Source organism: Lepidochelys kempii, chromosome 2 (genome assembly GCF_965140265.1).
Source record: "Lepidochelys kempii isolate rLepKem1 chromosome 2, rLepKem1.hap2, whole genome shotgun sequence".
In the NCBI taxonomy this organism is placed as follows: domain Eukaryota; kingdom Metazoa; phylum Chordata; order Testudines; family Cheloniidae; genus Lepidochelys; species Lepidochelys kempii.
Window position 1 is genome coordinate 39,280,554 of NC_133257.1, and position 15,040 is coordinate 39,295,593.

General features: G+C 40.9%; 1 protein-coding gene across 2 annotated transcripts in view; it reads right to left on the reverse strand.

Annotated features, from left to right (window-relative positions):
* The window catches only part of SPAG1 (sperm associated antigen 1), a 66,827-nt gene that overhangs the window by 43,720 nt on the left and 8,067 nt on the right, over positions 1-15,040 (reverse strand). For both annotated transcript variants that reach the window (XM_073330448.1, XM_073330449.1), the window contains exons 6-10: positions 11,557-11,675; positions 9,447-9,552; positions 5,063-5,193; positions 4,205-4,311; positions 296-458 (exon numbers count right to left, since the gene is read on the reverse strand). In XM_073330448.1, coding sequence (XP_073186549.1) covers positions 296-458; positions 4,205-4,311; positions 5,063-5,193; positions 9,447-9,552; positions 11,557-11,675 — 626 coding nt within the window. The remainder of the gene's footprint in view (positions 1-295; positions 459-4,204; positions 4,312-5,062; positions 5,194-9,446; positions 9,553-11,556; positions 11,676-15,040) is intronic.

The following is a 15,040-nucleotide window of genomic DNA, read 5'->3' on the forward strand; positions in this document are numbered from 1 at the left end:
AAGAGAGGGTATGGAGGTGCACCATAACATTTAACTGGAGGGCTGTGTCCTTCTCAATTATCAAGAACCAAGTAGTCCAGGGTAATGGAAAGCATTATGGAAGGAAATGGGATAACAGTCCTAAAAACAGTGGGAAAAATAAATTAAAGTTGGTTCTGTGGCCTTTGGTGCCACTGCAAAGTTAGAAAAAAGACTCGGCTAAAGATACAGTGAGAGTTGGACATTCACACTGCTTAAAAACGTTCAAATTGCCAAGATCGGTATCCCAGGTAACAAATATATAGACAAACATTACTTTTATCTCCACTGCCACTTTCACGTTCTTCTCCATTTCCTCCTCTTTCTTCATCACCATCTGACTCCTCTGTATCTTGAATAAGTATTCTTTTTCCTTTGGTGTGCGTCTCAGATACAGTCTCTAAATCTTTCAGCTTCTGCTCAATATCGGACAGATTTTTCTGCAGTGTAGCAATAATAGCAATTTTAGAAGTCTTAAAAAAAATTAGCATTTAGATAGTGCTTTACCTTTGCAAAGCACTTTCCATTGTCTAAATAATGCCTACAATACACCTCTGAAGTAATTACTTGGTATTACCTTAAAAATAAGAAAATAGAGATAGGTTGAATGACTTCCAAGACTATATAGTGAGTCAGTTTCAGAACTGGGATTAGGACTAAATTGTTTCTGACTCCCCATTCCAATGCTATATCCAATGCCTACTGCATATACATAATTATACAAACCCATAGGTACCATTTGTTAATAAATTCTTTGAAACATAAATTGTGCCTACCTACCTCTGTGTGTGTAGATAGTGCAACACTGACAATGGAACCAACTGGCACAGTCTACAAGGACAGAGACTAACAAATTTAAAGCCTAAAGACAATGGATTACTACACTAGAACTTTAGACAAGGCATAAAAATAATTTAATCAAAATCCACAGTACGGAGAACCCAATGTCTGCTACGGACTTTTCTTTTCAAATAGTTAAACTAACAGCTAGGATCAACCATAGGAAATGATAATTTCTTGCAGAGTCTAGTAGAAGCACACTGCTGATTGATGAAAAGTTATGCTGGTCTTACAAGAGCTACAATTCTCCCATTTATTTCATTATCATAACCACATGAAAAATACCAGAGGAATTCTAAAGCTGCTAATTTCTGTTTGTAAAAAGCTTCTAAAAGGCCAGATTTGACATATGTCCTAGAGGTTACAGCTAATTATTAGAATTCAAGAAGAACTTTGTTCCAGTTATCAAATGAGTCACTAATTGCCTACTATCAGGCAAGCCCCTTAATCAACCCAATTGTAAAACTTGCTAAAGCAAGACTTCTTTGCAAAGCAAATGCTGCATTTGCATAGAGTTATCCTGAGCATATATTTTCTTCAACCTACCATACACATTCGGAGATTGCCAGAGGAGAATGCCCCTTTGTGGATTACACACATTTTTGACTACACACTCACACTCTACATTAAGTCTCTAACAAAGAAAAATAAGAGAAAGTGTGTTCTCAAAAGAAAAAACATAACACCTTATTCTGCAAAAGAAATGAGTGCAATATCATACTCTTTCTAATGCTTAATGTACGTTTAACTTCTGATGTTTAAATGGTGCTGTTAAGCAAAGTAATAACTTTATTTGAGATGATGAACTTGTGATTTACCGGATACCTAAATGACAACTTGATGTCACCATTACCACACAAACAAAAATAAAATCTGGCAAAAAGTTTGCCAGAAAATTGCATTTTCAATCATTTGCCACATTCCTATTTAATCCTAAGAAAACATTACTGTATTACTGTGGAGATTTCTGATAGTAACTCCTCACTTAGCGTCATCCCAGTTAACGTTGTTCTGTTGTTACATCGCTGATCTATTAGAGAACGTACTCCTTTAAAGTTGTGCAATGTTCACTTATAAAATTGTTTTGCTGGTGTGGGGTTGGAACTATGGTGGGCTGACAGCCCTCCTATTAGCTCCCCTCCACAGACCCCCAGCGCCTCCCGCCTGTGGCCCCGCGCCTCCCCCATCCTGAATGCGGCAGAACAGCTGTTTCGCTGTGTTCAGGAGGCTCAGAGAGGGAGGGGGCACTGCTCCGTGGGTCCCACCAGTGGGCAGGAGACACGTAGGTGGAGGGGAGCTGATGGGGGTCTGCCAGCCTACCCTGGTTCCAAGTCCCCACCCGCTAGCTATGACAGGCTGCTCATCCAGAGAATCCCGCAAGTAGTGGACAAAGTACCATACTAGCAGGCAATGAAAAAAGTTTCCCTGGAGCCTAACCCCCATATTTACATTAATTCTTATGGGGAAACTGGATTCGCTTAACATCGATTCCCTTAGTCGCATTTTTCAAGAACATAACTACAACGTTAAGCGAGGAGTTACTGTCATGAGATTGAAGCACAACAGAACCTTGCTAATTTGCACTGACAGTCACGGCACTCAAGCCAACAGCTTCCTGGTATACACAAGATGACTGCAGGCTGGGCATTGACACGGAAGGAACTTCAGTTCTTGAGCAAAACTTCCTACCTTGGTCCAACAAAACCCATCGTTTGTTGACTTCAAGGGCATACTGGCAAGGACAATCTATTCTTTGGGACTTTGGAGACAGGAGTGGTTAACTGTTATGGATTTATTCTGTAAGTTTTATGTGTTTTCATACTGTGCATGAATCTAGGGCCTGATCTCGTGTGGTTGCAAAGTAGCCTGGCGCACTCCACACCCATAAAAGTCAATGGGAGTTGAGGCTTCTCAACACATCTCCAGAGGTGCTCGGAACCTTACAGGACGATCAGAACATTAAAGCCTATAAAAATAACTGGAAACTCCTTATTTTGGGAAATTAATAAGTAAAAATAAACCAGGAGATATGAAATCTTAGTAACATCAGATCTAGCCACAGTTGTTTCTACCAAATCTTTGCTGAGAAGAGGAGGAAGACTGTATTTCATACACACACAATGGCAGAGAAAGCAGAACAGTAAAGTGTGAATTACTGAGGTTTAATTTTTACTGTTATTTATAATTCCTAGTAAAATGTAAATATTAATAATGGTAAAGAGACAAGATAACAAGCTTTAGTTTTTGGAAAAAACTCTCAGAAATGATTCAGCAATGCCTCCTCTACAACTGACTATATCAGAGGTTCTCAAACTGTGATCTGTGGACCATGATCCATTCAGGTGGTCCATGGATAGTTCCCTCTAAGGTGCGCACCTGGGTGGTCGCACACAAGAGAATGAAGGGCCACCCACCTAATTAGTGGAGCCGTGAAGGCGTGGCTCCACTAATTAGGTGCCTGGACCCTGGAGAAGACACACGTGTAAGGTGAGGTGGTGGCCTTGGGGGGAAATAGGGGGTAGCTGAGAGGGGGCAGTGGGGTAAGAAGAGGGGGTGAGGGGAATTTGGGATGTGAAGGGCTGCAGCGGCCAGAGAAAGAGGCGACTTTCCCCAGCCCCAGCTCAGGGGCTGCCGTGGTGGGGGAAAGAGGGAGAGACCCCCCACTCCTTGGTTACTGTGGTGGGGGAAGAGAGGACACATCCATTACATTAGAAAGGTAAGACTACTGATATTAAAATATGAGTTGTGTGCTTTTATTTGTAAAACAAAAAAAATTATTATTATTAAGTTTTCTTTTTATATAGCGCTTTTATCCAAAGCACTTTACAATAGTTAGCTAATGGTACAAACAACATTTGGAAAGATCATTAAGTGGTCCGCCGAGATGCTCAGCAATGTTCAAGTGGTTCACGGAAAAAAAAGTTTAGAGACCCACTTGGCTATATGACTAGGCACATGAATCAGTCATACATTTTTATTATAATTACCATCTCATCTGTAGTCACAAACACAATTATATTGTTTAGGATGCATTTTAAAAATAGTCATTTCAAATATGTATTATATATTAACATTTTAACAAGTACTTTAAGCTAGAATCTTTTATGGTTCATATCTCATATTTGCCATTATAAAAAAGTAGAACCCAGACTTCAACAAAGTAAATTCATTCAGAAAAGTGAAGTCAGTGAGCCAACCAGAACTTCAGCAGAGTTTGCCTGAATAAAAAGTAACTAGATATACATCCATTATTATACTACAGTATATCACTTTTATCTTACATCAAACACATAACACAAGCAACATGCATCTTGTTCTAGAAATACACAGAGTTACTTGTCTTTACCTTAGCTATGGCATTTTCTGGTTCAACATGTAATACTTTGGCCAAATCCTGTACAGCTGCCTGGTAATTCTGTAGATGCTTGTGTACAGTGGCACGGCGCATAAGAGCTACAAATTAACAAAGAACATACTATTTATATTGTATTGTTCTAAATTATACTGCAGACTACAATTAATTCACATTTAATCAGAGAAAGTACAATGTGAAGTACAAAACAATTCTGCATTAAATTTCATAAAGCCTTGCATCCACTTCATAATGGTTATGTATTAAGTTAATTTTTTTTAATTACATCATTTGATAGGACATACCCTACATTTATATGGTGATACATGAACTAGCATTCCTCTTAATAATTTTCCAGTCTGTCCCACTCTCTCCATATAAATTTAGTTACCTATTTACAAATACTTATCTTAGTAAGAAAGCATGCAACAAGCACCTTTCACTGCTCTTTTAATGCAGCTGTTAAGCTTGTTAAAGGAGGTGCTATTCTGTGAATATTAGGACAGCGCATGTCACCAATATGATGTGGCTAACAATCATCATTTGGAAAGCATGATCTGACCACACACCACCATCCTACTGTTGCTTCAGCCCAATCTTAGAATCTTGGATCAAAGATACGCAGGACAAACCTGCACAAATCCCCAAACTGCCACTTAAACTAGCATAGGCGGAGCTAATCTGGGACTATTTTTCCCCACATTTGAGGTCTGACAACTGAAGTCAAAGGAAAGACCTCCCATTTATTTCAATGGATGATAAACTAGGCCTGCATTCCCCCCCAATCCCCCACCCTGAAAAAAGATTTTTCTCTAGAAATAAAATTCTGAGAAATGCTAGTTGACATTTCACCTTTTAGGTTGCCAGGCTCCAAATCTAACACTTTCTCACAATCCTGAAAAGCATTATGCCAGTTTTGAAGTTTGATTTCTGCTTGAGCTCTGTTATTATATGCTGACACAGTGGGCAATACTGATATGCTCCTGCAAAAGACAAGACAAGGTGAGCTGTATACTAGAAAGAAAAACAAGAGCATACAAAAACTTCATTAAAGTCAGTTTTAAATTGTAAAGAGTTATAATAAAATTAAAATCACTAAGCAATGCAATTTCAACTAGAGGACTGTGAAACAGTATGCAAGATCAATTTATTTTAAAATCATGGCAACATAAAACTGCACAACAAGATGCTCTGTACAAAAGTGATGCATCTCTTAAAGCAATTTAGAGAACTTTGATGCTCCTCCTCTCTTATTAAATCTTTCTTGTTAAATTATGGTGCCCAAACTGAAAATAGAAAGTAGGTTTTATTTTAGAGTGGTAGGGCTGGGTAGATGGTATACAGGAGGAAAAAAGACTGACGTGCAGTATAGAATAATCAGGTTATAGTGAACTTATTTTATATAGCTGTATACTAGATAGGACTGTAGTCACTTAAAATTGCTATCAATCCACTCAAACACATTTTATTCAAATTTTATGAATTTATAAACTTAAGTAAATAATAATTGCCATATTGAATCAGACCAGTAGTCCATTCAGCATACTATCATGTCTCTGATAGTGGCCAATGCCAGATGTTTCAGATGAAGGTGGAAAAAAATAAAAACTAAACAAAACATTGTGGTCAAATGTGGGGAAGTTTCTTCTAACCCTGCAACTCAGCAGTTGGCTCAGGCCCTGAAGAATGAAAGCTTATGATCCTTCTTAAAAAAAAAATTATATAATTCAACTGTAGATATTCTTGATATCCATATTATACCCCAAAAAACTACATTATAAGAACATTAAGGTTGCAAAGTCAAGCACTCAAAAGATAGAAAACACCAAAATTAAGGTTGCCTGTGTGTCCTCTTCTTTGTATGCATTATAACCACTTTATTTATGTGATCACATACTATTTTTGCCTCATTCAGTGCAAAAGATGAATGATGCTCACCGAATAGGTATCTAGTCAATATTTATTTTTATCTTCCTTTATTCCGTGTGTAGCTCCGCACTTTATTTATTGCACACCATTCTCCACTGAATATAGAATTAATTTCCTCATAGGCTTTTCTGTGAGATCATAGCATCTTACTGCTTTATATACATTAATGGATTTATCCTCAACACTCTTGAGAGATGAGGCAGTATTATTATCCAAATTTTACACATGGGGAACTGAGGCACAGAAATTAAGACCAAAATGTCCACAAATTGTTGATGTCCAATTTAGGAAGCCTAGGGCCTGACTTTTTTTAATTGCTTACCATTTATTAAACACTTTATATGTTCAGAGCAGAATTCCCACTGACTTCAGTTGCAGCAGTGAGTGCTCAGCACTTCCACAAATCAGACCTAGGTGTTGCAAGCTGCATACTCACAAAATGAGGAACACAGAGTAACCACCTGTGAAAATTTTGGTTTATAGACTTGCTCAGCATCACACACGAAATCTGTGGCAGAGACAAGGAGAAAATCCAATTCTCCAGAGTACCATTCAATCGCCTTCACCACAAGATTGTCCTATATCTTTCTGCAGTTCCCCACCACACAACTTCCAACTTTTGTAACAAATGAGGCAGGAGGCCCACAAACAACAACAACTTCATTCACTACACAACAGGATTCATTTCAGAGCACAGTCTATCCTGTACACTTGAGGAAGAGATCCTGTGGAAACCCAGCATTATTTTGAATCCCAATCTTAATATTTTTGCATTCTTGACCGCTACAGATCACTTACAGGATGTTCTAAAGAATCCTTATTGAGGTTATAGGGACAAACCATACCGATGTGTAGAAAGAATAGTAAATATGGCAGGCGACCGGCTTGGCTTAACAGTGAAATCCTTGCTGATCTTAAATACAAAAAACAAGCTTACAAGAAGTGGAAGATTGGACAAATGACCAGGGATGAGTATAAAAATATTGCTCGGGCATGCAGGAGTGAAATCAGGAAGGCCAAATCACACCTGGAGTTGCAGCTAGCAAGAGACGTTAAGAGTAACAAGAAGGGTTTCGTCAGGTATGTTAACAACAAGAGGAAAGTCAAGGAAAGCGTGGGCTCTTACTGAATGAGGGAGGCAACCTAGTGACAGAGGATGTGGAAAAAGCTAATGTACTCAATGCTTTTTTTGCCTCTGTCTTCATGAACAAGGTCAGCTCCCAGACTACTGCACTGGGCAGCACAGCATGGGGAGGAGGTGACCAGCCCTTTGTGGGGAAAGAAGTGGTTCGGGACTATTTAGAAAAGCTGGACATGCACAAGTCCATGGGGCCTGATGCGTTGCATCCGAGAGTGCTAAAGGAGTTGGCGGATGTGATTGCAGAGCCATTGGCCATTATCTTTGAAAACTCATGGCGATCGGGGGAGGTCCCAGACGACTGGAAAAAGGCTAATGTAGTGCCCATCTTTAAAAAAGGGAAGAAGGAGGATCCTGGGAACTACAGGCCAGTCAGCCTCACCTCAGTCCCTGGAAAAATCATGGAGCAGGTCCTCAAGGAATCAATTCTGAAGCACTTAGAGGAGAGGAAAGTGATCAGGAACAGTCAGCATGGATTCACCAAGGGAAAGTCATGCCTGACTAATCTAATTGCCTTCTATGATGAGATAACTGGTTCTGTGGATGAAGGGAAAGCAGTGGACGTGTTGTTCCTTGACTTTAGCAAAGCTTTTGACACGGTCTCCCACAGTATTCTTGCCAGCAAGTTAAAGTAGTATTGGCTAGATGAATGGACTATAAGGTGGATAGAAAGCTGGCTAGATTGTCGGGCTCAACGGGTAGTGATCAATGGCTCCATGTCTAGTTGGCAGCTGGTATCAAGTGGCGTGCCCCAAGGGTCGATCCTGGGGCCAGTTTTGTTCAATATCTTCATAAACGATCTGGAGGATGGCGTGGATTGCACCCTCAGCAAGTTTGCAGATGACACTAAACTGGGAGGAGAGGTAAATACGCTGGAGGGTAGGGATAGGATACAGAGGGACCTAGACAAATTGGAGGATTGGGCCAAAAGAAATCTGATGAGGTTCAACAAGGACAAGTGCAGAGTCCTGCACTTAGGACGGAAGAACCCGATGCACCGCTACAGACTAGGGACCGAATGGCTAGGCAGCAGTTCTGCAGAAAAGGACCTAGGGGTTACAGTGGACGAGAAGCTGGATATGGGTCAACAGTGTGCCCTTGTTGCCAAGAAGGCCAATGGCATTTTGGGATGTATAAGTAGGGGCATTGCCAGCAGATCGAGGGACGTGATCATTCCCCTCTATGCGACACTGGTGAGGCCTCATCTGGAGTACTGTGTCCAGTTTTGGGCCCCACATTACAACAAGGATGTGGAAAAATTGGAAAGAGTCCAGCGGAGGGCAACAAAAACGATTAGGGGACTGGAACACATGAGTTGTGAGGAGAGGCTGAGGGAACTGGGGATGTTTAGTCTACGGAAGAGAGAATGAGGGGGGATTTGATAGCTGCTTTCAACTACCTGAAAGGGGGTTCCAAAGAGGATGGCTCTAGACTGTTCTCAATGGTAGCAGATGACAGAACGAGGAGTAATGGTCTCAAGTTGCAGTGGGGGAGATTTAGGTTGGATATTAGGAAAAACTTTTTCCCTAGGAGGGTGGTGAAACACTGGAATGCGTTACCTAGGGAGGTGGTGGAATCTCCTTCCTTAGAAGTTCTTAAGGTCAGGCTAGACAAAGCCCTGGCTGGGATGATTTAATTGGGGATCGGTCCTGCTTTGAGTAGGGGGTTGGACTAGATGACCTCCTGAGGTCCCTTCCAACCCTGATATTCTATGATTCTAATGGAGCTGTCCACAACAATGTGTTGTCATTTTCCTAAGTAGTTAATACTTACATTAGAACCCAACAGTGTGTATTGCCAGTTGAAATTATTCCTACCAATACATAATAGATTGCATTTATCAACAATGAATTTCATTTGGCACCATGCAGCTCACCTGCCTAGTTTTGTGAGGTCCCTCTGGAGTCTCCTCTAGTCTTGAATAACCTAGATAGTTTTGTGTCATCTGCAAATTTTGCCACCTCCCTCTTCACCCATTTTTCCTGGTCGCTTATACATCATTAATCAACATGCAGAATCTTGAGATACTCCAATGTAAAATCTTTTGCCATTTTAGAAAGTTGATCAGCTGTTGCTTCAACAAGACAGACCCTGAACTAGACTGATATATACATAATATTAATTAATACTTACAAGTTTTAAGTAACGGTTCACATGGCATTAACTTACCGAGTGTAATATGTCACCGCTTCTTTATAATCCCCAATGGCAAAGGCTTCATTACCTTTTTCTTTTTCACGATTAGCAATAAAATTTCTCTCTTTCTTAGTCATACCTAGAACATAATCTTTAGATATAAAAACAGCTAACTATTAACAGATGCAAAATATGACATTTTAACATAGAAGTATTTTAATTTAATTATATTGTGTACATTGGTTTAAAAAGTTATAGAGTGGACCACAAGACAACCTCTCTATTAAGACATGGTCCATGTTATAAAAAAGTGTGAAAACTCCTAAAATGAAACAAAAAAAGGAAACTTTGTCAGTATGCATATATTTCAGGATAAAAGATTTTATGTGGATTTTGTATTCAGCAACGTTCAAGTGACTAGAACACATTTTTCAAGACTCTTCTCAGTGGAAAATTTGTACTGAAATTTTCTAGGATGAACAGAGTCCAAGGGCAGACAAAATTCAGTATGCATTAGAAAGGTAATACTTGAAAAATCTGTGCCTCTTGGCAGCATTTGAAACCAGACTTAAGACCCTTGCCATCACTTCATGCCACCAATAAAATCTTAATTGCTTATACTAGAGTTTAATTAAGTAAATAAAGTGAGCATTGGGATGCCTTATAACAAGTTCTCTCTGTATATACATTATATATAACAAGCAGGAAACAATGGGCTTAGTGTCTTTGCAATTTTCTTCCATTATGAATTATTAAACACATAGTATAATTTATACAAAACATTAAACTGATTTTTAAGCTATTTCTATTTCAAATAGCCTTCTCTGCCAAAAGAGAACGTGCTTTCACTTTGATAAGCTAATTATGTAGAAAAACTTTTTCAGCTGAACAATTGATCCTTCTGCAGTTGTAGTTGTTAGCATGTTTGGAATAACTACCACGCCAGAAAGATAATCTGTTTGGGCTAAAACCTGTTTTCCGCTTTGCTAGGACAAACTCCTATCAGCTGGCCATCTGAGGAATGGGTGAACATGTTGAAAGGTGATGGGAAGCCAAGTCATGGGAGGAAGGAAGCTGGATGGTTGAGAAGGAGAACAAAGTTTTCAGCATAGTAATTCAGAGTTGATCCAAGCAAGCCTTAAGCTTCACATTAACTTGCAACCATTAATAGACAAAAAGAAAAGGAGTACCTGTGGCACCTTAGAGACTAACAGATTTATTCAGAGGTCCACTGAATGCATCCGATGAAGTGAGCTGTAGCTCATGAAAGCTTATGCTCAAATTAGAGACTAACAAATTTATTTGAGCATAAGCTTTCGTGAGCTACAGCTCACTTCATCGGATGCATTCAGTGGACCTCTGAATAAATTGGTTAGTCTCTAAGGTGCCACAAGTACTCCTTTTCTTTTTGCGAATACAGACTAACACGGCTGCTACTCTGAAACCTGTCATTAATAGACAGTAAGCAGAATTAGACTCTCTCACTATTGCATGGTAGGCAATAAGACAGCACGTATGTACTGTCCCCAATTATTTTTATTCAGATAATTTAAAGACAACTGCGGTTTCAATACTCTTTGAAACCACCCTTAAATACCTTAATACCTTTAAACTACATACACACACACACCCCACGACACAGCATGAGCAATGCTACAACAACAAAGTAGTATCAGCATTATAGAAGAAAAATAAAAATCTATTTCAAGCTTCCACTGCTTTGTTTTTTATAAACAGTAAGAGGAAAGTGATTTTAAGCTCTGTGAGAATATCATAATTACACCCTGATACACTTTATGTTTTGTTTACAACGGGACAAATCAATCTTGATGCTGTATTTTTCTTCAGCATCCTCAGCCCCAATTTCATAAGCTTTTTCAATAAGCATTATTAGAAGGCATATCACAATTTCTGCAAAATACAATTTCTGCAAAATTTCTGCCATTTTCTGGGATTGTTAGTAAGAACATGATTTACTTTTATTTTCTGTGTTGGTTGAAAAAAAAAGCAAGGAAGAGATATATAGCAAAAGCACATTTTTCCTCTATAATGTTTCTTCAGTTTGCATGAACATTGTACTAAGCAATGTTAATTCTATATATAATCAAAGAAAAGACAACTTTGATAGTAAGTCATCATTTACCTGTTGTGTCTATTTTCTTTTCAATTACAGGTAAATTTGAACCAATATTGAAGCATGCTTTTGAATTATTTTCTTCACAGACCTCATCAACTTTTGAACACTCCTTTTCCACATCAAACCTTAAAGTAAAAAAATATAAATATAAATCTATATTACATACATACACACAGTAAAACAAGATTTCTTTACCCACAGAACAACATACTACATTTCAGATATAAACTGAATTGGGTACAAAGATTCTGTCAATCTGTTCAACAATCCAAAATTATTCAGGAAAAAACACACAATTTTTTAAAACTATTTCTATTTCCTTTGTGTGTGTCTTCTTCCATGCTGTCCACTCCAAATACTCTTCAAACACAATATAGCATTCTAAGAATCAAAACTGTGTTTTAAAGGGCCAACCCTAAAAAATACTGAGCACTTGTAACTCCCACTGAAGACAACTGGAGTTGCAGGTACTTTGCACTTCTCAGTAAGACATATAAAGTGATTAAATATTGAAACTGGAAGACCAAAGGGAAAAAAAAAACGGTTACCTACCTTTTCATAATTGTTGTTCTTCGAGATGTGTTGTTCATGTCTGTTCCATTTTAGGCGTGTGCGCGCCCACGTGCACAGTTGTCGGAGATTTCTGCCTTAGCAGTATCCGAAGAGCCAGCTGTGGTTTCCTCTGGAATGGCGCTCCCATGGGGAAGTATATCAGGCGCTGCCGGCCCTGCACCCTCTCAGTTCCTTCTTGCCAGTAACTCCAGCAGACGGGTACGAGGGCAGGAAATAGTACAGACATGAGCAACACATCTCGAAGCACAACAGTCACAAAAAGGTAGGTAACCATTTTTTCTTCGAGTGCTTGCTCATGTTGATTCCATTTTAGGTGACTCACAAGCAGAATCCACAGAGGTGGGCTCGGAGTTCACAGCTTAGCGGCTTGCAGTACTGCCCTACCAAAGCCAGCATTGTCCCGGGCCTGCTGGGTCAGTGCATAATGGAACAGAAAGGTATGGACAGACAACCAAGTGGCCACTTTACAGATGCCCCGGATAGGCACATGGGCCAGAAAGGCTGCTGAAGAGGCCTGCACCCTGGTAGAGTGGGCGGTGATGATCACTGGGGGTGGCACCTTCACTTGGTCATAGCAGAAACTAATGCAGGCAGCAATCCAAGAAGAAATTATTTGAGTGGATACACGGCAACCTTTCATGAATAATTGCGTCAACTTGACAGGACCAAGCCTTTCCGTAACGTAAAAGGCCAGAGCCCTCCTGACGTCCAGGACACGTAGCCTACATTCCTCCTCCTCTGAGTTATGTGGCTTCGGAAAGAAGACCAGTAAGTAAATGTCCTGGCTTGAATGAAACTGAGAGACTACCTTCGGAAGAAAAGCCGGGTGCAGTCTTAGCTGGACCTTGTCCTGGTAGAAAACAGTGTACGGTGGCTCCAAGGTGAGTGCCCGAATCTCAGATATTCGGCAGGCCAACATCACCTCAAACCAGGAACACCTTCCAGGAAAGGAGAAGGAGAGAGCAGAATGCCAGAGGCTCGAAGGGAGGACCAGTGAGCCGCAACAGCACCAGATTCAAGTCCCACGGTGGGACAGGGTCCCTGACTTGCGTGTAGAGGCGCTGTAGGCCCTTAAAAAATCTGGCTGTGATATCCTGAGCAAAAACCGACCTGCCCTCAAACAGCAGGTGAAATGCTGAGATAGCCACTAGATGGACATTGATTGATGAGAGGGACAAGCCCTGGATCTTAAGATGCAGGAGGTAGTCCAGAATAAGCCGCAGCGAAGCCTGCTCAGGACCAAAACCTTTGTCCGCAATCCAGCAGATGAACCATTTCCATGTGGCCAGGTATGTCGCTCTGGTGGAGGCCTTCCTACTTCCCAACGGGACATGCTGAACCCCAGCTGAGCACTGCTATTCCTGTGAGTTTAGCCACGCAGCAGCCAGGCCATCAGATGTAACGCCACAAGGTTGTGGTGTAAAAGACTGCCATGGTTCTGGGACAACAGATCCGACCTGAGCGGTAGCTGGAACAGGGTCGCCACCAAGAGATCCAGCAGAGTGCTGAACCAGTGTTGGCATGACCATGCCGGTGCTATGAGGATGACTCCTGCTCTGTCTTGTTTGATCTTCGTAAGGACCCTGGGTAGCAACGGCACTGTAGGGAAGACATACATCAAAGCCCTCGACCACAGAAGCAGAAAGGCACCCGACAGGGATCCTCCGTCCATGCCCCCAGCCAAGCAGAAGACGTAGCATTTCCTGTTCTGCTGGGACGCGAACAGGTCCACCTGGGGAGTTCCCCACCTGCAGAAGATGGAACTGACCACCCTGGAAGGTGAGTGGCTACAATATGGATGCTGTGCTGCAGACAGAAGTCCCAGAGCCAGAGGGCTTCCTGGCAGAGGGCAGACAACCTGACTCCGCCCTGTAGATATAGAAGAACGTAGCCATGTTGTCCGTCAGGACCTGAACAACCCTGTCTTGAGCCTCAGGTAGAAAGGCTTGGCAGGCTAGTCGAACCACCCTGAGTTCCCTGACATTGATATGCAGGGAATGATCGCGACTGGACCAATAACCTTGAGAGCTGAGAGTGCCCAGGTGGGCTCCCAATCCCAGGTCCAAGGCATCAGAGACAATGGTCACTGATGAGGCCAGGGCCGCGAAAGGAACGCCTTCCAGCAGCAACATGAGATCCTGCCACTAGAGGAAGGATGACAGTAAGCTGTCCGGAATCCTGATCACCAGGTCCATGCTGTGCCAAGTGGGGACACAGACCGACACCAGCCACGCCTGAAGGTGTCTGAGACGGAGTCATGCATGCTGGACCATGTAAGTACATGCTGCCAGGTGGCCCAGTAGTCTCAGTAATTTAATTTGATACACCGCCGCATGGGAGCGCCACTCCAGAGGGCGCCACAGCCGGCCCTATGGATACCGCTAAGGCAGAAATCTCCGACAACTGTGCTCGTGGGCGCGCGCACACCTAAAATGGAATCGAGATGAGCAAGCACTCAAAGAAAAAACAATGTTTCAGCCACCACTCCACAGCTGCTTTCCAGCTGCTTTTTCCAAAGATCTTTCATTAATTAATTTCAAGTAAATGTTACAGTTGTAAAACAATCCAACCAAAAAAAAAAAAAAAAAAGAAATGCAGTCAGAACCAAGTCATCCACTACCTACAAACAATGAAGACCATTCTAATTATAGCTGGATGGGAAACAAATTTTTCCATTTGCAAGAATTTTCAAGATTTGGGACAGGAATAAGTTTTGAACCAAAAATTTAAAAAATTCAAATCAGGTCAATCAAAATGTTTCATTTTGACTTTGACCTTTTAAAAAAATTTTACCTTAAGTTAACTTAAAATTTCAAAATAAAATGTCCTTTCAAACTGAAAAATTGAACTTTTAAATTTAGAAAATGTCCAAAACAAGATTTTGACCATCTGAATCTATTATTTTCCAAATGTTTTC